Consider the following 24,665-nt stretch of genomic DNA (forward strand, 5'->3'; position numbering starts at 1 on the left):
ACCAGGACAAGGTCTTCAGGGAGGACCCTGCAGTGGGAGGGGCCTGGTTGCATTTGGGGGAAGTAGGATGGGCAGATGTAACATTTGGCAGCAACCCGAGAGAACTAAGGAAATGGTTAGGGCCTTCGTGAAAATAGGGTTCTAGGGCCGGGTTTTTTGCAGACCAGTTAGAAAACCGTAGTGGGGCTCTGGAAACCTTTTCTTTCGGGAGGAAAATCAGATTACTATTCTTTTCTCCGAAGAGCGAAGAGCGTCAGGTAGGTAGATAAGGACTTAATGTTTGATTATTCAAAAGAACCTAAGCACTCTTTTTTCTCAAGTCCTGTGAAACCTTTCTGGGAGTAATTCAGTAACCAATTAAGCAGTCACAGACATGTTTAATAATTGCTTGAGAAGAAACATATGGATGTTTCCCCCAGAAATCCATTTGGAAAAAGCAGATATTTGTGTTGGAAATTTTATCAAAGTAATGTACAAAGAACAGATGATGCCTCAATACAGAAATTTTAATAGGTAAATATATCATGTAATGTTACAGTGGGGGGGTGGGGCGGGTACAAAGGAGGCCTGCCAACTGCTCTCCCCCTTAGTATTCCTCCCCTTCTTCGGCCTCGGCCTCCACGGAATCCACGCCCACCTCTTCATAATCCTTCTCCAGGGCAGCTAAGTCCTCCCGGGCCTCGGAGAACTCTCCTTCCTCCATGCCTTCCCCCACGTACCAGTGCACAAAGGCGCGTTTGGCGTACATGAGGTCGAACTTGTGGTCGAGGCGTGCCCAGGCTTCGGCAATGGCGGTGGTGTTGCTCAGCATGCACACAGCCCGCTGCACCTTGGCCAGGTCGCCGCCGGGGACGACGGTGGGGGGCTGGTAGTTAATGCCCACCTGTCAGAGAAGGGGAGAGGAGAGTGAGCTTTTAGACTGGGGTCAAATGGCAGCTTCTTTAAAATATTAGACCCTAGTTTAAATGAACACCTGTAAAAACTGGTACTGTTATTAGCATTTACTCTCCTTTGATCCTGTCATTTCACTGGGATTTACCCGCATGAGAGCATAAAGCTACATGTATAAATTTCTATTTGTTTAACTTCACAATATTGTATGTGATGACAAAACTGGAAACATGTTTATCATGGGAAATTAAATTATTATACACCTAAACAGTGAACCCTCGTAGTCATTAAAAAGATTGAGAACTCTGTATGAGTATATAAATATGTCCTAAGTATACTGCTGAGAAGTCAAGGTACATGTGAGTTTATGTGCTTTAAAAATACAGAAGAAGGATGCACCCCTGGCAGTGTGCTGAGGTGGTGACCCTTCCTGAAGTCAGGGAGCAGACAGCAGCTAGGGTACGGTGTCTCCAGGAGAGAGGGGCAGGGAGAAGGGTCCGGGGGGCCTCTCACGCTAATCAAGGGGTGCCCTCCCACTGCTTTTTGGCCAGGCCAGCAGCTTCTCCATTTGGGAGTGCTACCAACGTTCTGTTCTTTGTGACCACTGTATAAACTGAGTCTGTAATTCACACAAAAGGAATGGGCACTCTTTATCAGTGTCTGCTAATACCTGTCGATCAACATCACCTATGTAAGAGGCATAAGGCAAAGAATATCTCGTGAAGGACAAACAAAAAGCTCTGGGGAGAACTGTACAACAAAGAGTGAACCCTAATAAAAACTATGGACCATAGTTAATACAGTCATAATAGTGGTTCATCAATTGTAACAAAGCAACCACACTAATGCAAAATGTTAATAGGGTAAACTGCGTGTGTGTACGCCAGAACTCTATGTTCTTTCTATAAACCTACAACTGTTGTAAAAAAAAAAAAAAATTTTTTTTTTTGAAGTTCTGGGAAAGGAGACTTTAGCCTTTTCAGCCTTCTGCATTATTTTAATATTTTACCATGTATGTAAATTTTAAAAACATGCACAGGATTCCTTGACAATAGTAAGTCCTTAAGCAAGAAGTTGTTAAAGCCTTGGCTTATTAGTCTGGCTGGCTGCAAGTCTCCCTCCTGAGCTGTGCGCAGGGTTGAAGAGGATGACCTTCCCTGCTAGAGGAGAACCTTCTTCAGTCAAGGGTATATGAGTAGTTGCACTCTCCCGCTAGAACCTCCAAACAAGCTCTCAAGACTAGGGTGAAATCCTACTGAGCCTGACAAGAAGGAACTTAGAGCAACAAGAATTCAACAGGGTTCATCTGGGATTGGACTCTCTCCGGTGGGAGCCACAGGGGCTACAACTTCCTGCACTGCCTCCACAGGTGGCCTCCCTCTTGGCTCACCAGAGGTAGACACTCGGGTGAGGGGACCTGGGCAAGGCACAGCGCTTTCCACAGTGCCTTCCCACTGTGGCTGCCTTGGATGTTACTCTGAAAGAAAACTGCCTCCACTTAGGTCATGGGGCCTGAGAAGTAGGCACAGAGAAGGGAAGCTTTCAGTGCTGAAGCCCAAAGTAATATTTTCAGGTCAGTAAAGTATGTGGAATTTACCTATTTCTGTGTGTCAATTTAAAACTCAGTTCTCAAGAGATGATCCAGACTTAAGATGGGCATCCAGAAGCTTTGGTAAGGTATGCAGGCAGGCAAGCTGTGGACAAGACATGCTCGCTCCTGCTCCTTATGTCATTTTCCATTTGAAATGACCCTGGGATATGCAACTCCCCTGACCTCTAAAGAACTTGCAGGGCTTACACATACGAATCCATAGCTCACAGTCCAAGCTGAAGCAGTGTCTAAATACAGAAAATCAATTGTGGACAAGGGGTTTTAACCGAGGGTACAAATTCAGATAACCCAGGTGTGGTTAAGGCACTTAGCCTTGAAATCACAGTAGGTCTTTAGGTCCCTTGGATAGCTCAGTTGATAAGAGTGGAGGACTGTAGTTGTTTTCCACAATAGGTCTGCAGAGCCTGACAGCCTGTAACCTCGTTTCCGATCTCGGAAGATGTTTCACTGTGAGACTAAAGACGTCGGAGGGAGCCACCTTGTTACTGGTATGATTCTGTGTGCAAGACAGTGTTCCTAGCCTGAAAAAATATTGGTCATCTACTCCTGGCCTGCACAGGAAACAATGCGTAATGAATTTAAAATTCTATTTACAAAAGCCTGTGTGTTGCCTAAAATGAGTAGCACATGATTAAGGTCATGTAAAGTCTAAAAACTATCATTCTAACCACAAAATGATACCAAAGAATTTGACAACCCTCTAACTGAGCAGTGGTATAATAAGGACACACCCAAGGATCTGCAGTCAGACCACCTCTGAATTCAACCCGTTTCATTCACTATGCTGAGGCTTTTAGACCTTAGAGCTAGCTCAGCCTCAGTTTTCTAAAAGGTAAGATACTGGTAATGCTGCACCATGAACTCTACAGGGTTGTCATAAGAATTAAGGATAAGTATAAGGCACTTGGCAAATGATTCCTCTGTTCTCTGTGGCTTAGCTGGTGTGGGACGGCAGTCTCCCCATGGGTGTGGCCTCTGGAGGAGCATGATTCAGCAGGGCCTCCTGAGCCCTACCCAGGAAAGCAATGCTCCCCGCCCCGCAACTCCTACCTTAAATCCGGTTGGGCACCAGTCCACAAACTGGATGGTGCGCTTGGTCTTGATGGTCGCGATGGCCGCGTTGACATCTTTTGGGACCACATCGCCCCGGTACAGCATGCAGCAGGCCATGTACTTGCCATGGCGAGGGTCGCACTTGACCATCTGATTGGCTGGCTCGAAGCAGGCATTGGTGATCTCGGCCACAGACAGCTGCTCGTGGTAGGCCTTCTCGGCGGAGATGACCGGGGCATAGGTGGCCAGGGGAAAGTGGATGCGGGGGTATGGGACCAAGTTGGTCTGGAACTCTGTCAGGTCCACGTTCAGGGCCCCATCGAAGCGCAAGGAGGCCGTGATGGATGACACAATCTGCCCGATCAGACGATTGAGGTTGGTGTAGGTGGGCCGCTCGATGTCCAGGTTGCGCCGACAGATGTCGTAGATGGCTTCATTGTCCACCATGAAGGCACAGTCAGAATGTTCCAGGGTGGTGTGGGTGGTCAGGATGGAATTGTATGGCTCGACCACAGCTGTGGAGACCTGGGGGGCCGGGTAAATGGCGAATTCCAGCTTGGACTTCTTGCCATAGTCCACTGAGAGCCGCTCCATGAGCAGAGATGCAAAGCCGGAGCCGGTGCCACCCCCGAAGCTGTGGAAGATGAGGAAGCCCTGCAGCCCGGTGCACAGATCCGCCTGGGGGAAAGAGAGCGCCTGAGCCGCTGCCCGCAAGGGCCACGACCCCCGACAGCTGGCAGGTTCACAGGGATCAAGATCTCCTACAGTAAATGTGCAGCACACTCTGAAGCAAATAAAAGGAGACTCGGGAGACACAGGGATATGTTTCAACGCACATCTCTGTAAACCCACTCGGACTCACAGTATTGGCCCAGGTTTTGCCAAAAGGCAAACCAAGGCCTGCTGCTCAGCTTTCCTGTGCAGCCCTCTTGGGCGCATTTCTCACCAGTTTGCGGATCCGGTCCAGGACCAGGTCCACGATCTCCTTGCCGATGGTGTAATGGCCTCTGGCATAGTTATTGGCCGCATCTTCCTTCCCGGTGATCAGCTGCTCTGGGTGAAAGAGCTGCCTGTAGGTCCCCGTGCGCACTTCGTCTGCAGACACAAAGCATCCCGTGAGCCCTCCAGGCTGGCTATGCTCACCGGGGCAACACATTCGGGTGCTGCTCAGCCCTACAAAGCAGACTTGCTCCTTCTAGGGCCACAGCATAAATGTCTCGTAGAAAACGTGGCAGTGTGACAAACAAACCACAATGCAATTTAGGGCTTTGGGAAGGGAACATCAACTCCCAGTACAAATGCAAGCACAAGCATTCCCCAATGCAGGGAGACAGAGCTCTCGTGTGCCTAGGTAACTGTACTTTCTTTTATACTTGTGGCTACAGCAAAAGATATAATAATAATAAAACATCTAGGTACTACGGTCACCCAATTAGCGTGAATTTTCCTGGGAAATCTCATCGGCATCACACGTGGCCTGGGTCTTACAGGATTTGAAGTGATATTCTGTCACCTCCTGGGTGGGAACTGAAAGATGCTCTCTTTGCAGCACCTGCTGGAAACTATCTTGGGCTCCTAATCTAGAGGAACCAAAGGAAGAACACTCAGCACCAAGGAAGGCACCTATACCCACTCACCCACAGCATCTGTGTTTTTTTTTCTTTTGAGCTACCAGGGACCAGGAATTGAACCCAGACCTTGTATGTGAGAAAGCCACTGCTCAACCACTGCACCACATTGGTTTCCCTGAGTTGGTTTTTTCATTTGTTTTGCTTGTTTTTTTTTTTCTTTCAGGAAACACTGGGAACCAAACCTGGGACTTCCCATGTGGGAGGTGGGCAACCAGCTACTTGAGCTGCATCTACTCCCATCCACTGCATCTTACAGGCCAGGTCTGCTCAGCCTGCTGAGGCATCTTACTGCTGGCCAAACAGCCTGTCCTCGTAGGTCAGGTTTCTCACAGAAACCTCATTCACTATCGTTTGCATTTCTCACTAAAAATCACCACAAGTATATGCTTCTAAGTCCTGCCCTTTCTGCACAAGAGTTGAAGGAGCTCGCATGTGGCTTTGGTGAGGCTCTCCTACCATCCCAGGAAAATTGCCATTGGACCCAAGTACCTACCCACCACGGTGGGCTCCAGGTCCACAAACACTGCCCTGGGTACATGCTTGCCGGCTCCGGTCTCACTGAAGAACGTGTTGAATGAGTCGTCCCCGCCGCCGATGGTCTTGTCACTTGGCATCTGGCCGTCGGGCTGAATCCCATGTTCCAGGCAGTACAGTTCCCAGCAGGCATTGCCAATCTGGACACCCGCCTGCCCAACGTGGATAGAGATACACTCGCGCTGGGATCCAGAAGAGAAAAGGGAAGCTGTTTGTCTCCAAGGCAATTCCAAACTTGATGGCATGCAAAGCATTCATATTAACGTTTTGAAATGCTTCAGTGTCTAGGGCTTTCGCAAACATTATTTCCCATGAGGCTCATGTGACTTATCCCCATGGAAGTACTTGCTCTAATCCAACCTCACTACCAAGTGGCAGAGTTAATTCCAGAATCTAGGTATTTGCCATTACAAAAAAATTGGTGATTTTAAAACCTGGAAACCATGAAATGTCTATAATAAAGTCCACTTTAGGGAAGCAGATGTGGCTCAACTGATAGAGCATCCGCCTACCACATGGAGGGTCCAGGGTTCGATCCCCAGGGTCTCCTGACCTGTGTGGTAAACTGGCCTGTGTGCATTGCTGCTGTGCGCAATGAGTGCCATCCCACGCAGGGGCGCCCCTGTGTAGGGGTGCCCCACGCACAAGGTGCGCGCCCTGCAAGGAGAGCTGCCCCGCGTGAAAAAAGCATAGCCCGCTCAGGAGTGGCGCCGCACATGGAGAGCTGATGCAGCAAGATGATGCAACAAAAAGAGACACAGATTCTCAGTGCTGCCAGATAATGTGGACACAGACAAACACACAGTGAATGGACACAAAGAACAGATAATGGGGGGGAGGGGACGAGGAGGGGGGTGAAGAGAAATAAATAAAATAAATCTTAAAAAAAAAAAAAAGTCCACTTTATGCCTCCTGTCACAGTAATTCTAGGAGAACACACATTTTTTATCACATCCTGACCAGGAGATCAGGGAATAGGATGAGGGAAGAAGTGGGATGGGGTGCATGTTCCCAGGTGATCACTGTTTGGGTCTTCTGTCTGCACCTTGAGATCCACTTTCCATTGTTCTTTACCCGGTGGGTAACCCACGTGCCCTGTACCAAAGGGCTTTCTTGCCCCTTGGCTTCTTACTGGTCTTGCCAATTGCAGCTCCAGCAGGAGAGGGCAGTCCAGGTGTTTGTGCCCTGAGTCCCATGAGCAAGGCCACAGCTTTGGCTGTTGGCCTTCATCACATTACCTGCTCCAAATCTGCTGACTACTCCTGCCCTTGACCCCTTAAGCTTAGGAGTGGTAATGGCTTCCAGACATTACTGCCCTGTCCCTTGGTGATATGTGCCCATAGCTTTGTAAATCTTAGGTTTTTAGCATCTCCTTAAAGTACCTATTTAGAATGATAAACCATCTCATTCCTGCCACGAGTCTAACCAAATAATCACTAGCCATTTAATTTTAGACAGGTCTTCCCCATAAATACATAGAGAAGATCAAATTAAATTTGAGGTCCCTTGCCCACTCTAAAATGTTAATCTATAACCCAAAGAACTTGAAGTCCTGCGTTTCCTCTTATAAAAGCAGCATCAAATCTGTTGGCAAGGACATGAATGCTCAGTGCAATGCAGTGATCCCCCCCAAGTCATCCCAGAAGGGGAATTTCAGTTCCAAACTTCTCCAATGCCAAGGAACTTCCTTCCCCACAGAGGAGCAATTAGTCAAAGCTCTTTAAAAAGTTGTTTTGGGGGAAGCGGATGTGGCTCAACTGATAGAGTGTCCGCCTACCATATGGAGGGTCCACGGTTCGATATCCAGGGCCTCCTTACCTGTGTGGTAAGCTGGCCCATGCACAGTGCTGCCAGGTGCATGGAGTGCCATCACGCAGGGGCGCCCCTGTGTTGGGGTGCCCTATGGGCAAGGAGAGCCGCCCTGTGTGAAGGAAAAAACACACAAAAAAACGCAGCCCGCCCAGGAGTGGCACCACACACACGGAAAGCTGACGCAGCAAGATGATTCAACAAAAAAGAGACCCAGTTTCCCTGTGCCACCAGATAATGCAAGCAGACGCAGAAGAACACAGAGCGAATCGACACAGAGAACAGACAATGGGGGGGGGGGGGGAAGGGGAGAGAAATAAATCTTTAAAAAGAAAAAAAGTTCTTTTGGAATCTACTCAACCACACAATTTTCAAATCTGTATTGTTTTGCTTTAGGTAAACCCATATACTCTGTATTTCACAGGATGCCTGATTTGAAATTGTAGTTATCCAGCTCTGGTCCAATCATTAATTAACTCTGTGACCTGGGGGAAGGTGATCTCCCATTTTCTTCATTTGCAAAATAGGGGTGGGAAACAGTGGTCTTTAAGGCCCCTTCCACCTTTGATCATATGACCAAGGAAGGAATCCGAGACTACCATTCCTATCTTTCAACAGAATGCCACTATAAATTCATCCTTGCCAAACTTATCTGGATCATCAAATTTTACTTTTTTTCTCTGAAAAAATTATTTGCACCTTTCTCTATTCTTTCTAAATTCCAGATGAATTCCTTTTTTTCCTATTCTTGGCAGATGACCTTTTACTCTATGTGATAGTTTAAACTTGGTGAATCCCAAAAAGATTACGTTCTGAAACTAATCCATTCCTGTGAGTGTAGGGTCCTTTGATTGATTAAATTCAGTTAAGGGGCCTTTGCGTTATGTCAGTCAAGTGTGACACAGGTTGGGTCTCTGCCTTCCTGCTGGGTTTCATACAGAGACACAGAGAGAAAGAAGACAGAAAAAGAAAGCTGCCATTTCGATCCTGCCATGTGAGAGAGAGGAAAAAGAGAGGATTCCTGGTTCATCTACAGCTGAGTTCAAGCAGAGAAGCCTAGAGAGGCTGGGCCCACAGAGCAGCTCAGTGCTGATAGCCATGTGGCAGGACTCTAAGATCACCAGTAGCTGACAGTGGTGAGAAAGTATCTCTGATCATGCTTTGATTTAGACATTTCATAGCCTCAGAACTGTAAAATTTTCCCCTAATAAAATTCTCATTATAAAAGCCAATCCATTTCTTGTACTTTGCATCAGCAAACTTTTAGCATACCAGGACACCCTACTTACCCAGAAGCTTTAACTCCTGTAATCAAACCCGAAAATAGCCCTCCATGCCCTTCCATTTCCTTACCATTACAAGAAACCTGTGCCTATTCCTTTCACTGATCCATTCCTGTCTACAAGAGTCTTCAAATAGCTCACACTGGAGTTATCAGACCCCTAGCATTGTGTTAAGACTTTTATAGAGGCACATGAGGATAAAACCAGTTTCACACTAGTACTACAATATTAGCACCCTTTTTCACTGTGTTGGCATTTGCACTGGCTGTGCAAAAGCAAAGGTGGGTAAAACTGCTGGTGTCTTAGCACAAACCAACTGTACTGGTGACCACTGGATTCTTCAATCCTGTACACCCAGGGTTAAAAAAACAAGTTTCATTTAAGAATGTCCTTGAAGTAATAAAAATTATTTTATTAAATCTCTACCCTTGAATTTTGTGACAAAATGGGGAGTACACGTAAAGCATTTTTGCCACATACTGTAGTTTCATTGTCTCCAGGAAAAGCCCTTGCGCATTTGAGTGGGGAGCTGAATTAGGCACTTTTTTCATGGAACATCATTCCTACATTAAACAATAACCAACAGACTGGTTATTCAGACTTGGATATTTGCTAATTTGGGATATGTTTTCAGATATGTGTTGTCTTTTAAGTAACTAGGTAATAAGCGACTATGTATTTTAAATCCTCAGCTTTTATTTGCAACACGACAAACAGCCATAACGATCAACCCATGTTAAAACACAAGCTCTTTGTCGTCCCCCATAACTTCTAATGCTGTCGAGGATTCCTGACCCTAGGAAGTTTGAGAAGGGCCCTCCAGTGTTTTGGGGGATTCTCCCTGAATCTCCCCAAGCCGTAGGGCCCATCAGCCTCATCTCAAACACAAATTCTTCCGCCGCGGCTCTTTACAGCACAGGTTCTAGACACTCCCTGGCCTGCTTTCTCCCCGGTCACCACCGCTCTCGAGGCCCCAGATCCTGCACCTTGTCCACGTGCGTCCACGTGTGCCTGCTGCCTCACTCCAAGCCTCCCGGGACACCCGTGGTCTTCTCCAGCCCCTCTCCCGTCAGGCCCGCCCGGGACAACCCGGCCCCTCCGCTGTCCTTCGGAGCTCGGCCGCCTCCCTCCAAAAAGCCTGAAGCCGGGGCTGCCAGGTCCGGTGGCCTCCCAAGCCTTACCATGGTGAATTCCGCTGCTGTCGGTCGGACACTGCTCCCCAAACTCAACCGCCGCCGCCGCCAACGCGCGTCCAACTGCCGGCTCCCGGCGCGTGCGGCCCCTATTGGCTCGCCGACCCGCGGGCGCCTATTGGTCCGAAGCCCGTCGGGGCGGGCCAAAGCCCGCGTTCCTGCCTACGAATGGCTCCTCTTTCACGCGTGAAGTGATGGGGCTTTCTGATTGGGTGCGGATTTGGCGGGAAGGCCATGTGGTCGTCAATGGCGGCTCGGGCGGGACACAGGCTCCCTGGTAGTGCCTCTGCAGCGGCTCCCGTGCAAAGCTGGTGGTGCAGGACATTACTTGTATGGGTTCGGTTCCCCAGAGCCTGAGGATGTCTTGAGAGACTGTTGTGTTGCCGTCCCCTCCCCGGGAGTCCTGGGCGTCCTGGGCCTCCTCGGCTCCGTGCTGCCTATTTTTAGCTAATATGACTGCCTCAAAGACCGCCCCTCCCCCAGGCGGCTCTCCAAATCTTGGCGTACCGTCTCCCATCTGCCCCCTTTCCGTTGAAGAAAGATCTTTCCCAACCAGAACCCAGGAAGCGTGCAGGGTTTGGTTACCTATGTAGTGTGAGGAGTAGGTTTACAGGGACCAGGGAGGGGGTGGGTACACCCCCATCCCCCACCTGGGAAGAACTGGACCGTGGCCAGGGTGCGGCAGGAGAGGAATGGTTAGGGCACGGTGCCTGTTTTGGAGAACTTTGGAACAATCACTTCATTCTTCAGTTCTGTAAAGATTATCTTAACTTTTCTTACCATCCAGTGTGTATTTGCTTCTGGGAAAAAAAGAAGAATCCAGGCAAACTCCTCATCACCAGAACGCGGTGTCCCGCTGTGGTGTCTCCCTAGAGAAGTGGGCAAGGCAGACCTTGAACTTTTCCTCCTGAGAGAGCCGGGAACCCAGCTAGTGCTGGTTGTGATGGACACACCAGGTCGAGGTGTTGGGGCTTTTCTGGAGGCCTTGGGGAGTCTCTGAACAATGCAATCCACTCAGGCAGCAGGGAGGAGGAGAGACGAAGGCTAGACAAGCAAGAGAGCCTGGGGAAACCAGGAAGGGGACTCTGACCTCCCCTCTTCTTCCCAGGTGAGTGATTCCCTAGTTCCTCAGGGCTCCACACCACATTCATCTTAATTATAGCTTGTCTTACATTGCATCTTAAATTTATTTTTGAACAATAAAAATAATGCCTACTCTGAGTTGAAAATATGGAAAATGCAGAAAAGTATCAAGAAAACAAAAAATCACAGGTACCCACAGGTAAACATTATTAATATTTCATTGAAGTTTTGTTTTTCTGTGTATATATATTTGTATTTTTAAGTATATACAATTGGGTATAAATGGAATCAAACCATGTGATTTTTTTGGCCAACAGCATCATTGAAATATGTCACATATCACAGAGCTCATCCACTTAAAATATGCAATTCAGTGGGTTTCAGTATATTCACACAGTTGTGCAACCATCATCACAATGTTAGAACATTTTCATCACTTCAAACCTAATTTCTTAATTAATATTATTAATATTAACTAATATTGTTGCCAAATAATATTTCATTTGTATGAGTGTACTACATTTTATTTATACATTCACCAGTTGATGGGTATTTGGGTTGTTTTCACTTTTTGGCTATTACGAAGAATGCTTCCATGAACACTTGTATACAAGTTTTTGCATGGACATATATTTTCTTGGATATATACTTGGGAGCAGAATTGCTGGGTCTTATGGTGTCTCTGTATTTAACTGATTGAGGAACTGCCAGACAAACCATGTGATTTTCTTTGATCCTTATTTTCTCATTTGACATTAATCATGTACATTTTCCCAATGGTTCTTTGAAAGCATGGCTTTTTAGTGGTTGCAAGGTTCCAAATCTTAATTAACCAATCCCTTGTTATTGGGCATCGAGGAGACTTCCAATTTTCATTATTAAAAATAGCTTTGGATAGCAATCTTTTTATGAATTTCTGTAGAGATTAGTCAAAAAATTGATCAAAGGGCACAGACAGTTTTAAGGCTCTCAGTGCATAATGATAAATTGCCTTGCATCAGTTTGCATTCTCACAAGTCGAGTTTGGGAATGCCAGTTGCATACCACCTTATCTTTTTTTTTTTTTTGCGTTCTTCTGTGTCTGTATTTATTTTTATTTATTTATTTCCCTCCCCTTGAGGCTTGCTTGCTGTTGCCTGCTCTCTGTGTCCATTTGCTGCGCTTTCTTCTGCATTTTTGCTTGTTTCTCTTTTTGTTGCGTCTTACTGAGTCAGCACTCCGCGGCGCTTGCGGGTCACATGGCACTCTGCAGTCCTTGTGGACCGGGCGGCTTCCTGCAGCATGCGGGCGAGCCTTCCTTCACAAGGAGGCCCTAGGATGCGAAACCAGGGCCTCCCATATGGTAGATGGGAACCCAACTGATTGAGCCACAGCCACTTCCCCACCTTATTTTTTTTTTTTTTCCCACCTTATTTTTTAATTGCCTGCTTACCTCATCAGAGTTTGAGCTAATGTTTGTGCATCTCTGAACAGCATATCGTAAGGGCTTGTATTAGTCAGCCAAAGGGGTGTTAATGAAAAATACCAGAAATCTGTTGGCTTTTATAAAGGGTATTTATTTGGCATAGGAGCTTACAGTTATTAGGCCAAAAGCATAAGTTAGTTCCCTCACCAAAGTCTTTTGCCATGTGTTGGAGCAAGATGCCAACATCTGCTAGAGTACAGGCTTCCTGGGTTCCTCTCTTCCTGTGGCTTGCTTCTTTCCAGGCTCAGGGTTCCTCCCTTCCCAGGGCTTGCTCCTCTTTCCTTACAACCAAGCTTCTCTGTGTTTTTACTTCCCGGGGCTCCAGCTCAAGACTCCAGCATCAAAACTCCAACAGCAAAAACTCCAACTCTGTTTTTTGCCATGTCTTTTATCTGTGAGTTCCTACCCAACAAGGGGTGGGGCCTCAACACCCTAATGACATGGCCCAATCAAATCCCTAATCATAATTTAATCATGCCAAGGTGCAGACCAGTTTACAAACATAATCCAATATTTCTTTTTGGAATTCATCAATAATATCAAAGTGCTACAGGGCTCAATAAATGATACATGAAGGACCGAGAGAAAATGAAGGCCCAGATTGGTGCAGGTGCTATGGGGGCAGAGAGGAGGTGTTTTAATTCGCTAAGGCTACTCCTGCAAAATACCAAAAATGGGTTGGCTTTTATAAAGGAAACTTATGATGGTAAAAGCTTACAGTTCTGAGGTTGTGAAAATCTCTAAATCATCATCATTATCAGAGATGCTTTGTCATCAGAGGTCAGCTGCTGAATCCTGAACTCCTGCCATGTGTCAAGGCAAAATGGCAACTCTCCATCTGGGTCTCTGCCTTCTTCTCTGTTTTAGTTTGCCCAAGGCAAAGGTCTACAGCTGGTGGGATTCTGGAGTTATGCCACATGTCAAGGCAAGATAGTGGCTTTCCATCTGGGTCTTTGCCTTCTCCTCACCTGGGGCCTGCTCCACATTCCAGCCTTAGGCCTCTCACTCAGCCTCTTGGGGCTTCTCTGTCCTCTCTCGTACATGGCAGAGTCAAAATAGCAGCTCTCTTTCTCTGTTTCTACTTTCAGTTCTCAGTTTATATAAGACCCCAGCAAGAAGGCAGAGACCTAATCTTGGTCACGCCTCACTGACACAGTCCAGGCAAGAGCCCTAAATTGATCTAATCAAAAGTGATCTAACCAGAATCTCTTAACTGAATCTAATGCAATCAAAGGTTCTCATACCCACAGGAATGGATTACTTCAAAGAACATGATCTTTTCCGGGATTCACAAAATTTCAGACTGTCAAAGGAGGGTACAGGTGTCTGAGTCATTCTGAAGGCCAGTTCAACCTGGGTGATGAGTGCAGACATAGGTGGAAGGCCACATGAGATCAAGGACCCCCAACATGGAAGGTGGGAGGTGAAATGGCTCACGGGGGATGAGCAAGCCACACAGCCACACTTCACAGTCATTTAGGGACAGATGCTGCTGGAAACTGGCAGTAATGCTTTTTTGTACTCCACCCTTGGAGCCCCAGTCTTTACACAAAGCCCCGGAAGGATTTCCTTCACTGAGCTAGCGAGGTCATCGAACTCTCTGTTCATCTGAATATCCTGAGGAGAAACCACATTACAAGGCAGTATATCATTACTGAGAATTTGGCTATTTTTGCTTTCACAAGTACACCACACACACACACACACACAGACACACACACAACTTCTCTCCTGGTGGGTGGTAATCTCACACACTACAAACCCCAAACCATTAAAACAGAGAGAGGAAAGGGCTTGAGAGGTGCTTCTAAGGTGCCTGATCTGTTTCTTGGTCTGGGGTCTGGTTACACAGTTGTATGCTGTTTGTGAAAATTTGCCAAGCTCTACACTTAATATGTATGCCTTTTTTTGGTGTAACTGTTGTACCTCAATTAAAAATAAAAAGCAGGGAAGCGGATGAGGCTCAAGTGATTGGACTCCCATTTACCATATGGGAGGTCCAGGGTTCAATTCCTGGGGCCTCCTGGTGAAGGCAAGCTGGTCTGAGTGGAGACTGGCCCATGCGGGAGTGCTCATCTGCACAGAGAGCTAGTGCAGTAAGATGATCCAACAAAAAGAGACACAGAGGAGAGACAATAAGAGATGCAGCAGACCAGGGAGATGAGGTGGCACAAGAGATTGAGCACCTCTCTCCCACTCCAGAAGGTCCCAGGGTTGGTTCCGGGTGATGCCTAAAGAGACAACAAGCAGACCCAGAAGAATGCACAGTGAATGGACACAGAGAACAGAAAACTGAGGTGGGTTTGGGGGGGAGAATAAATGAATGAATGAAAAAGATTGGGGAGAAGAGAACTAGCACTGATGGAGTTTTTCTGTGTGCAGACCCTTTCTTTAGGGTCCATTATCTCATCCCATCTTTGTAATCACCCATTTTATATAAAGGTGAAGTTGAGGCTGAGCCTTGAGAAAGGTTTTCCTTGAACTACATGATTCACAAGTAATTCCTTCAAAACTGAGAATAAAATCTGGGTTTGTTAGATTAAACTAATGATAACAAGAAATCAGAGAATAGAAATTGGATCTAGGCTAGTGTTGTTCTTCGATTCAGAATCATGGCCAAGACCCAGGACTTGGTCCCAAACCTGTCTGATTACAAAGCTCGAGATATTTCCAGATATACCAGAAGCCTCATACATTATCATGAATAAATGTGTATTTTGACAGGCAGTATCATAGATAATTCTACATTGTTTAGAATGAGAGAGTTCAGTACCGACAGGATTCCTAGGCAGTAGGAACATGGTAAAGGCAAGTTAAGTTAACCCCTGGCTTTGGAGTCATAGAGACCAAGTAGTTAGAAAGAAACAGTGAGGAAGGATTGGAACTGTAAAATCACATCTCTGGAAAGGCTTTGGACTCAAGCCTGAGTTGAAATAAATTAGGGGTAGAACTTAGAACTGGGCTTTCTTTTAATAATTTGCATTTTGAGATTCTCTCTTTCCATCTTTAATGTTTGTCTGCCTTTGAAAAGAGTGACATTTTTCTATACTGAAGAAGCAAAATGGAATGAAAAGGGGGCCTAATCTCCCTCACAGCAGCGCATGTGAATCTTACAGTGCCACAATCCACCTGCTGGAGGTACAGATCAAGGGGAGGGGCCAACGGGCCAAGGGAAGGAACTGGCAAGCCAGGGGTGGGGCGAGCAGGCCAGGAGGGTCTGGAGGCTTGGAAATGCGGAACCTGCGAATCTAAACATCAGTTAACAGAGAACATTGTGCCCCTTGACAGGTTCTTCTATTGCAGCTAGTGAAAAACCAGGCAGAGGTCAAAGGTGAGATCATGCTGCTACTGCCAAGTAGGAACCAGGATGAGTGGCCTCATGTCTTAGATTCAGGCTGGGTTTGAACTCCAGCTGCACTGCCATTTATCTGGGCCGGGTGCTTTATTTCTCTGATTCCCTCTTTCTTTGTCTAAAATGGAGATAATGGCACCTAACAGGTTTGCTGGGAGGATCAGATTCAAGGTTTATGAAAAGCCCTTACAGAGAAATCCAGTAGTTCTAGGGCAGATGCTGGATTATCCTGGACAGCCTTGAGAATTCCAAAGCAGCCTTCACTTCGCATGGGGTTCCTGGACACCTAAGAAACACACATGCACAAAATGAGAGAAGCTGAGCCCCAGGAGGCTGGGAAGGTGATGGTGGAGCAGGGATTCATTGTCTTATGTTGATTCTGAGGGTGGCTTGGGGTGACCCACCATCTCAGCTCAGAATGTGTCTCCACAGGACCAAGTGCTTGGAACTGGAGACCCACTGAGTGCCCATCTCTGGCTGAGCTCCACACCTGATCCCCTGCCCTTCCAGAGTTTTCCATTCAGAGTGGGAGGGAAAAAAAGGAGACAGATCATAAAAATTCAATGTGGGAAGTGCCAGGAGAGCATGTGCCTCAAGTCTATCAGGGAGGTTCAAGAAGGCTGAGGGTGGCACAGTCGGGTGTGGATAACACCTGAGCTAAACTTAACAGATGAGGTGGGCCCAGCTTGGCACTTCTGCAAAAGCAGGAGCCAAGCAGAGGTGAGAAACAGCAGCATCTGTGGAAAATTCCAAGCAGCTTGGGGTGAGAGTGACTGAGCTCAAGGCGGGAGGGAAAAGGAGCACGTGGGAGGGTTGTGAACTCAAGCCGTTGGCACGGGGGTCCATGTGGACCTGCCCCATCATGGCCTTGCTCACTGCCCTCCCTTCTTTCTCATTGCTGCCATCTGCAGTCCTGGAGGAAGGCACCCCTGCTGGGTCCACCCAGCCTCAGGAAGGACTCAGCTGTGGCCCACAGTACACCTGGGCCCATTCTGGGTTCCAGCAAGGTCAGAGGAAGAGCTGTGGGGGCAGAGGAAGGGGGAAGCAAAGGGTGCCACTACCTTCAGCTGGCTAAGAAGGAGGAAGGCCAAAGGGCAGGTGTGTGTGTGTGTGTGTGTGTGTGTGTGTAAGATGAATAGGGGAGGGATCTGAAAATGTGCCTGGGCCAGGTCAGAGATTGGAGATTGAATGTCAAGAGGAAGCCAGGAGACCCCTCCTCAAGATGTACATCTGGGGATCTGGAGCTTGTGGGAACTTCTGTCCCTGGGGATGGCAGAGATGGCGGGGAGGAAGCTATGTGCCCAGGGGCAGGTCTGTGCCAGAGCCTCCTCCATCAGGCTAGCACTCACAACAAGAATCCTCAGTGTCTGATTGACCTGGAGGCCCAGGCCCAGACCCAGGGCTCCCACTGCCGAGATGCGGTTGTTGCTGCAAAAAAAAAAAAAGACACACGGTGCACTGAGTTACCTTCTCAACAGCTGGGCAGAACCAACCTGACCCAGGGACCCCCTCCGCCTCTCCTCTAGGTCCTAGTGGGGCTGCCATAGCATCACCATTGCAGCCCTCCACTCTCACCTGGGGTCCTGGACAGGTCAATATGTAACCCACAGATAATGACCCTGCCTTGCTGGTGGCTCCCAGGGTTCAGGGAGATAAGATAACTGGACAAACAGACCTTAGGGATGCACAGACCTGAGCATCCCTCCTCCGGCCCTTTGAGCTCAGCAGGTGTTCCCACATGTTTTGCCCCAGCTGGTCCCCCAAACATATCACAGAGACAGGGAATCACTCAACTCCCTCCCTATGTCCCTTCCTCTTCTGTCCTGCTCAGCCACTGGCTCCCAAACTACATGCCTCAGCACTGCTCTAAGTGACTTCTCCCTGCCTGGGTTGGCCCCTGATTTCAGCATTTTTTGGAGCTTTATCCTTGGCTTCTTCCACTGGAGAGGAAAGCTGGGCAGGGGGCCATCCTGCTCTCTTCCCCCAGCACCCAGGCCAGGGGAGGGCATCTTTTTCCTTCCCTCTGTGCTCATGGCCCCAGAGGAGCAGTTCACATGTGGCAGCCTCCCAGGAGCCAGCTGCTGAGCAAAGCATCCACATGGGCCCACATGTCAGGGCCCTGCCTCCTCTCAAAGGGAGGACAGCTCACATGGAGCACCCATTCCACACCAGGTTCTGTTGACGGGGCCTTTGCAGCTATTTGCCATTCCTGGCCACCTGCCTGTTCAGTAGGAATCACAGGTCCCAATGTATAAATGGAGACCTAGAGTAAGAAGGATGGAGCTGGGTGTTCTTGTGTGTGGCTCAAGCCCCATTGTAGGTAGACAGTTGGTTCCTAAGGTAAGTTGGTGGACAGAGCAAGATCCCATGCTTCTCACCCTATGTTGAGTTCCTCCAACACGTTATTGGTTCTCAGGGCCTCACCCACTGCAGAGGCTCCTGGATTACCAAAGCCATTGTAGGAAATATCCAGGACTTTCAGGAAGATGTTTGCCTAGAACACAAAAGAGTGGAGCTGTGGACTCTGGCAGTGGAGGAAGTCTGGGGGCTGCAGCCTCAGAGGACAGGAGGCCCGAGATGCACAGGACAGGGAGAGGCTCCAGGGCAGAGGCAGGCCCCCTTAGCTGTGGCTGGGGATGGCAGTGGACAGCAGGAGAGAGTGGGTGCACATGCCCACTAGAGGCCTTCAGAGACTGGGGATCTGCCATGTGGCAGCAGGACCAGAGACACGGTGATCAAATGCCACGTCTGCTTGGGAGTCTCTCAAAAGCAGGGAGCCTGAGGCACAGGGCAGTTGGGCGAAACCCAACCAGAAGACTGATGGAGAGAAGGGTGGGAGCTTGTGTGTGCCCTGACTCACAGATCAGCCCTTGGAAGAGGGTAAAGTAGCTGCTGCTGTTCTCTGCAAAGGACCCCACAAAGGCAGCTGACCCCGTGGGCACTGCAGGGCCCTCATGCCACCTTGCCAGAGCTCAAGCCAACCATTCCTGACCACAACACCCAAGGGAGCACGTGTGAGAGTGTGCTGGGACCCACAGGTGCCAAGAGTGTCGTCTCGGGGAAGCATCTGTGTATGCTCAACAGCTAATATGTGTCACCAGACTGCATGGATATCCCCTGCCAGCTGAGCGTTGTCTGGAGAAGGTGTGGGACATTTCAGTGGGATCTTTCAGTAAATGACATGAGAGCCTGGTACATTGTAGTCATTCCAGGAGGTGGGGAAAATTCAAGAGATCTAAAGAAATACTCTTTGAATGCTGCTTAAAAGAGCCAAGATTCATGCTCACATTGGCAGCACCTATTATAAAATTGGAACCACACAGAGATAACATGCCCCCCCCCCACGCAAAGATGACAAGCAAATTCATTAAGCATTCCATATATATATATGAATTAAATTCATGGAACTGCACTTCACAGGGAACCTTAAGTTAAACCATGAACTACAGTTAACAGCACAATTATAAAAACATGCTTTTGCCAATTGTAGCAAATGGATCCACGTCAATGCAGCATGTTATTAATAGGGTGGTATATGGGACTCCTGGATTTTATGCATGATTTTCCTGTAAACCCACAACTTTTCCAATTAAAAAAAAATCAGAAAAAAAATATCCAAGATTCACTTCTGCAGAGCCACAAAGTCATCACTAGGGGGGCTGGAGAGGGTGACCTCCTACCTCCAGTCCCCTGGCAAAGGCTACAGCTCCCGGACCTCGAAGGTGATTCCAGCTTATATTAAGCTCTGTGAGTCCTGTGTTCTCTGCCAGGGCTGGGCCGAGGATCTCCCCTTTAGAAACATCAAGAGAGACCTTCTCATTCACTCTGTTTAATGATTCAAAAATGATACCAATGTCTGCTGTGTGTCTGGGTCTCTAGGCTCAAGGAAATTCAGGAAGGCTTTAAATAAAGAAGTGACAGGGTTGAGTTGATATTTTCAGCAAGAGCCTTAGAGGCAGGTATAGTGGATGGACTGGGATGGACAGAGGCAGAGACAAGAGGCAGAGACCAGTTGGAAAGCTCGTGCAGTAGACTAGGCAAGAGGTGGCAAGGCTAGAGTAACAGTGACAGTAGTGAAAGGAAGGGGTGTTTGTTGGAGTATATGTTAAATTAAAATTAAAAAAAAAACCCCTGAGATATTTAGCACATAAAAGGAGCAGAACCTTCTGCCCCACTCTCCAGTGTCAGCACTCAGGCACCCCAACCTGTTTCTGGGGTCTTTGCAAGAGGTCCTCCCCGGTTGGAATTGCTGGTCCCTGCTTCACCTGGGTTTACGGTGAAGTCTTGGCTTCCATCAGGAAATCTTGGCTTCCACCCTTCCAGGCTCTGACCTGTCCCATCTCTCCCACTAGCCTGGGACTCCTTGGAGGGACTGAGTCTTGGCCCCTTGCCGTGGTCCCCACACCTAGCACAGTTTAGCAAGGGTGGTTTGAATGCACAGAGGAAAGTCAGAATGAACTAACCTGACCTCCCAGTCAGCCTGCTGTGGCCAAACACTTTCAGCACCTCGGAGAGCTCCCCACGCAAGCGCAGGAGAACTGGACTTCGCGCCTAGCCCTGGGGTTTGGCCACCCGCCCACGATCTCAGATACGGGTATTTTCCTGCTTCTCAGACACTTCCAGCACTGGCAGCTGAGGGTGGTGGGCTGTCACTCTGTATGGGGAAGCCCCTTGGCTGAACTGCTCTGCCTCTCTACCGGCAGCCATTCTGCGAGGTAGGGCTACCACCCGCACTGCACAGGAGGGGAAACTGAGACCCTTCACCATTCAAGGGAGTCAGGCCCACCCACTTGGGGATACACACGGCCGGTCTGAGTCTACTCTTTTCCAGGTCGAACATTTCCCCACCCTGCTCCACCTCAGGCCCATGTGTGTGTATTTGCAAAGGCTTGAGAGGACCTTAGCTTCTAGCTCTCTCTCTACCGTGCTTTTTGCCCTCTGATCGTGCAGGCCCAGAGGGACACTGATAGTTAATTTATTGAAAGTCTGAAATGAGTCTTTCTTTTAATTTCACTGACTTCCTCACAGTAATCTTCTTCTTCTTCCTTTTTTTTAAAAGATTTATTTATTTATTTCTCTCCCCCCCACCCCCCGGTTGTCCATTCTCTGTGTCTATTTGCTGCGTCTTCTTTGTCCGCTTCTGTCTCACAGTAACCTTCTTGAAAGGCAAATTGGCCCTCTGGCAAGGCCAGTTCTCATGGCTGAAGCTGGCACCACTTCTTTCCCTATAAGCAGCTGGAGACAGAGTAGTGATGCCCAAACTTTCCAGATCAGAACCAATTTTCCATTTTCCCAGGGGCACCCAGTAAAAGGCTGCTGCCCAGGCAAGCCTACCTCCCACCCCATCCCCAGCCTCCAACTTGGGCAGGTGCAGGACCCTGGAATCTGTATTCCTAACCTGGAGTCCCAGGTGATTCTTACAGCTAATTGGAGCATGTGAGGAGAGGCAGGTAGAGGTGGGTGCATATTCCTGGCAAAGCAGACAATCCATGCAAAGGTCCTGGGGCATGAGAGTAGTGAGGTCAAGGAATCCTACCCATGTCTTCCACAGCACTTGGGACAAAATCCCCAAACCTTTGCCATGACCTGCAGCCCTGCTGGTCATACTGGTGTCTATCAATCAGGGAAGAGAAAAATCATGCTTTCCCTCTGGTCTTCATAGATGACTCCTTCCCACTCTGCATACTTCAGCTTAAATGCAGTTTCTCCCCAGCCACCCCTCTAAAGCAGAGTTCCAGTTCTTCCTAGTAACCTGCCCTGTTGGTTTGCATTGCAGCACCAAGAATTATTGAGACTTATTTTGTAAACTTGTGTTTCTTGAGGTCAGGGAATTTCTTTTGTTGATGACTGGATCCCCAATGGTTAAATCAGGACCCAGCCCATAGAACAGAACAGCACTCAGAGATATTCTGGGTGTCTGGCATGGGTGTGTAGCAGAGTAAGGTCAAGTGTGGAGAGCAGGAGACAGAGGACAGGCAGCCTCAAGGCTAGGCTGAGAAAGTGCTCTTCCACAGGTGCTCAAGGAAGACATACTTGGGTATGATGGTACCTGCTTGGTCGTTCAGCTTGTTGTAGCTCAGGTCCAGGAATTGCAGGCTTGTGTGGAGCACCAGGAGCTCAGCCAGGCACCCAGCCGCCTGCTCCTCCAGGCCGTTCCCTGCCAGCTGCACCTTCTGCAAGGCGGGATTCTCTCCAAGGGCGGCACAGAGGGCCCGGGCTCCCACCACTCCGAGGTGGTTCTCTGACAGGTCCACATCTGGGGGTCGACACCACTCCTCAGTCAGTAGGATCCGAGGTCGAGGGGTAGGGGCTAGGCTGCAAGGAGGCAGGAACCACAGGCCCCACCCTCTTCCATCCCACAAACTTCCAGGTCTCAAAGCAGAAGAAGCTTGGCAGTTGGGCAGCCGTGTGGTTGCATGGGCTTCCCCCTACCTGGGTATACTTGACCTTCTCAGTCAAGGGGTTAAACTGTGTTTTGGAGATGCTTGGGATGGAGGTGCAGCCCCTTATTCATGATCACACCAGGCAGCAACAGAACCCCCCATAGAAACCCTTGCTCTCCCCCTATAGGGACAGGCCATGACAGCACAGGTAGCTGTGTATTGAGCACTCATGTGGGCCAGACCCTCAGGCCAGGACTTTACTGGCCCTCATTTCACAGAATGAAAACTGAGGCTCAGCCAGGGGAAGCTGCCCAATGTAACCCAGCTGGTCTTTGAATCCAGCCCCATTCTCCTCTTATTATGAGTTGAATTGTATCCCCCAAAATATACGTTCAAGTCCTAAACTCTGGTCCCATTGAATGTGACCTCACTTGGAAATAGGGTCTTGGAATATGTGATTTAGTTTAGGCAGGAACCAGATTAGGGTGGCTAGAATCCAATATGACTGGTGTTCTTATGAGAAGAAGGAATTTGGACACAGGCAGGAGAGGGGAGAACGCCATGTGCTGACGGCGATAGAGACTTGAAATGCGCAGCTGCAAGCCAAGAAATGCCAAGGTTTGCCAGCAAACCACCAGAAGTTAGGAAGAGTCAAGGAAGTCTCCCCACTGTGGGTTTCAGAGGGAGCATGGCCGGGCTGACTCCTGGAGTTTTGGACTTCTAGTCTCTAGAACTGTGAGCCAATAAGTCTCTATTGTTTTCAGCCACCCAGTTTATGGGAGCCCCAGGACACCAAGACCACATCCCCTCTGAACCTGCCAAGCTTCCACTTCTCTGAGTCCAAATTAGTTAGGATGACTTTCTACCTTTGCATCTAGGCAATGCACATTGGGGGAATCATGGAGGGGAGGTGGTGGTAGGGATTGGGAGGATCAGGGAGTGGTGATCCATGGTGGGAGTCACACAGAGGGTGTGACTCTACCCCTCCCCCATCCCAGTCTCACCAACAGGCCCAGGGGAGAAGGCCCAGCTGGGGGGGAAGGGTGGGTTCAGGACAAGGAGAACTCAAGATTGGCCCACCTGCCCCAGGCTCAGCACCTACCACAGAGGCTGCTTTTGCTCAGGGCAGCTGCCAGGGCCTTGGCCCCAGCCTCACAGAGTCCATTGTCTCGCAGGTTTAGCCTCTTGATGGAGGGGCTGGAGGCCAATGCGGAGGCCAGTGCTCGGGCCCCCTGGAACAGAGGAGAGGGGACCGGACATAGCTGCCTGCCATCCTGCTCATGCTCTCCCATTGGAAGCCCTCTCCTTCCCAATCTGCCCCAAGAACACCTGTAGGCAACCCAGCCCTTCTGCTTATCACTGCCATGCATCACCCACATCATCTTCTCACAGATGTGGGGGATGGAGCTCGCCTGGTTTAGGGAAGGTCCAGGGAAGTGTGGGATGGATGTAGCCTTCACTCAGGGAGGGAATGGGCAATCCCAATGGCTGCTGCTTCCTGATCCCCCCACCCCTCCCCTCACAAAGCCTAGCCTCTCAGGGTCTCTCCAGGGGTACCTGGGGTCCCAGGCCACGGTGCGGCAGGTTCAGCTCTGGGGCGCTCCCTTGGCGCAGAAAGCAGGAGGCAGGCACGACGCCGTGGGCCTGACAACACTCGAGGTAGAGGGCGTCCCTGACCAGGTCTGCAAGCCCCTGGGTGCCTGGGAGGAGACAGGAAAGAATGGGGGCCCCTTCCCAGGGCCCCACGGCCTGTCTTCTCCCCTGTCCTCCGTCACTCCCTGCTCTGCTTCCCCTCTACAGGTGTTTCTTCCTGTCTGCTTGGTTTTGCCCCTGGGTTGGGAAAACCCAGCCCTGATCCCATTTCAGGGTGGAGCACCCCCTTCTTACGCTGTTGGGCAGGTTTTTGTTTTTACATTTTAAGGACACTCTGGGAATACAGAGGGGTGTGCTCTCTGCTGCACCGGGGTTCCCTGCCCACCTCGGCTCCAGCCCACCTCCTTCCACCCCTGCAGGAAGAACCCCCAGGGTGAGGGGCCCTGGCCCATCCTGTCCGGGCGCCTGCGGGGCTGGGGCACCTTCCGATTCCAGGTCGGAGTCCGAATCCTCGTCCGAACCCTGCTTGGCCTCCGCGACCCCCGCAACTCGCCCGGCAGCCCCCGCCGCCTCTTCCTCCTGGGTCTCCCCAGTCCTCTCTTCGGGACCCCTCATGGCTACGCCCACCTCACTGTCGCGGGCGCGGAGGCCGCGGTGGAGGTTCAGCAGCACTAGGACACGGGGGCGGGGGGGGGGCCGTGGGGGGATGTGGGCGGACTCTCAGACAAAGCCCACCAATCGAACGCGGCGTCTGGGGAACAGGCGCCCGCCCCAGCCAACTGA

At 49.4% G+C, this 24,665-nt stretch overlaps 1 protein-coding gene and 1 non-coding gene across 3 annotated transcripts; one reads left to right on the plus strand and one right to left on the minus strand.

Moving 5' to 3' along the window:
* Positions 1-488: 488 nt before the first annotated feature.
* LRRC74B (leucine rich repeat containing 74B) lies at positions 489-24,568 on the minus strand. Of its 2 annotated transcripts, none has more exons than XM_058281768.1 (12): positions 24,284-24,568; positions 23,847-23,989; positions 23,392-23,521; positions 21,956-22,162; positions 19,587-19,696; positions 18,285-18,400; positions 17,256-17,334; positions 16,097-16,192; positions 5,681-5,903; positions 4,503-4,651; positions 3,554-4,234; positions 489-883 (listed from the first exon to the last, which is right to left on the minus strand). In XM_058281768.1, the coding sequence occupies exons 1-12, from the start codon at positions 24,495-24,497 to the stop codon at positions 587-589; spliced, it is 2,445 nt and encodes an 814-aa protein (XP_058137751.1). In that variant the 5' UTR covers positions 24,498-24,568; the 3' UTR covers positions 489-586. The 2 variants fall into 2 exon arrangements, with proteins under 2 accessions (XP_058137751.1, XP_058137752.1); XM_058281769.1 differs by having other exon boundaries at positions 24,365-24,549.
* Positions 19,186-19,292, plus strand: LOC111766061 (U6 spliceosomal RNA). Its single transcript, XR_002798224.2, has one exon. It is a non-coding gene; the product is annotated as a U6 spliceosomal RNA (small nuclear RNA).
* Positions 24,569-24,665: the final 97 nt, after the last annotated feature.

This window comes from Dasypus novemcinctus, chromosome 19 (genome assembly GCF_030445035.2).
Source record: "Dasypus novemcinctus isolate mDasNov1 chromosome 19, mDasNov1.1.hap2, whole genome shotgun sequence".
NCBI lineage: Eukaryota > Metazoa > Chordata > Mammalia > Cingulata > Dasypodidae > Dasypus > Dasypus novemcinctus.

What these genes read in the sequence shown, in the direction of transcription:
- LRRC74B (XM_058281768.1), bottom strand. Translation starts at nt 24,497, where the DNA reads ATGAGGGGTCCCGAAGAGAGGACTGGGGAGACCCAGGAGGAAGAGGCG. An exon ending in TTGGAGGAACTCAACATAGG is followed by an intron (nt 17,335 to 18,284) that starts GTGAGAAGCATG and finishes TTTTTTTTGCAG; the next exon opens with CAACAACCGCATCTCGGCAG. An exon ending in CCTGGAGCCCACCGTGGTGG is followed by an intron (nt 4,652 to 5,680) that starts GTAGGTACTTGG and finishes TTGTGTCTGCAG; the next exon opens with ACGAAGTGCGCACGGGGACC.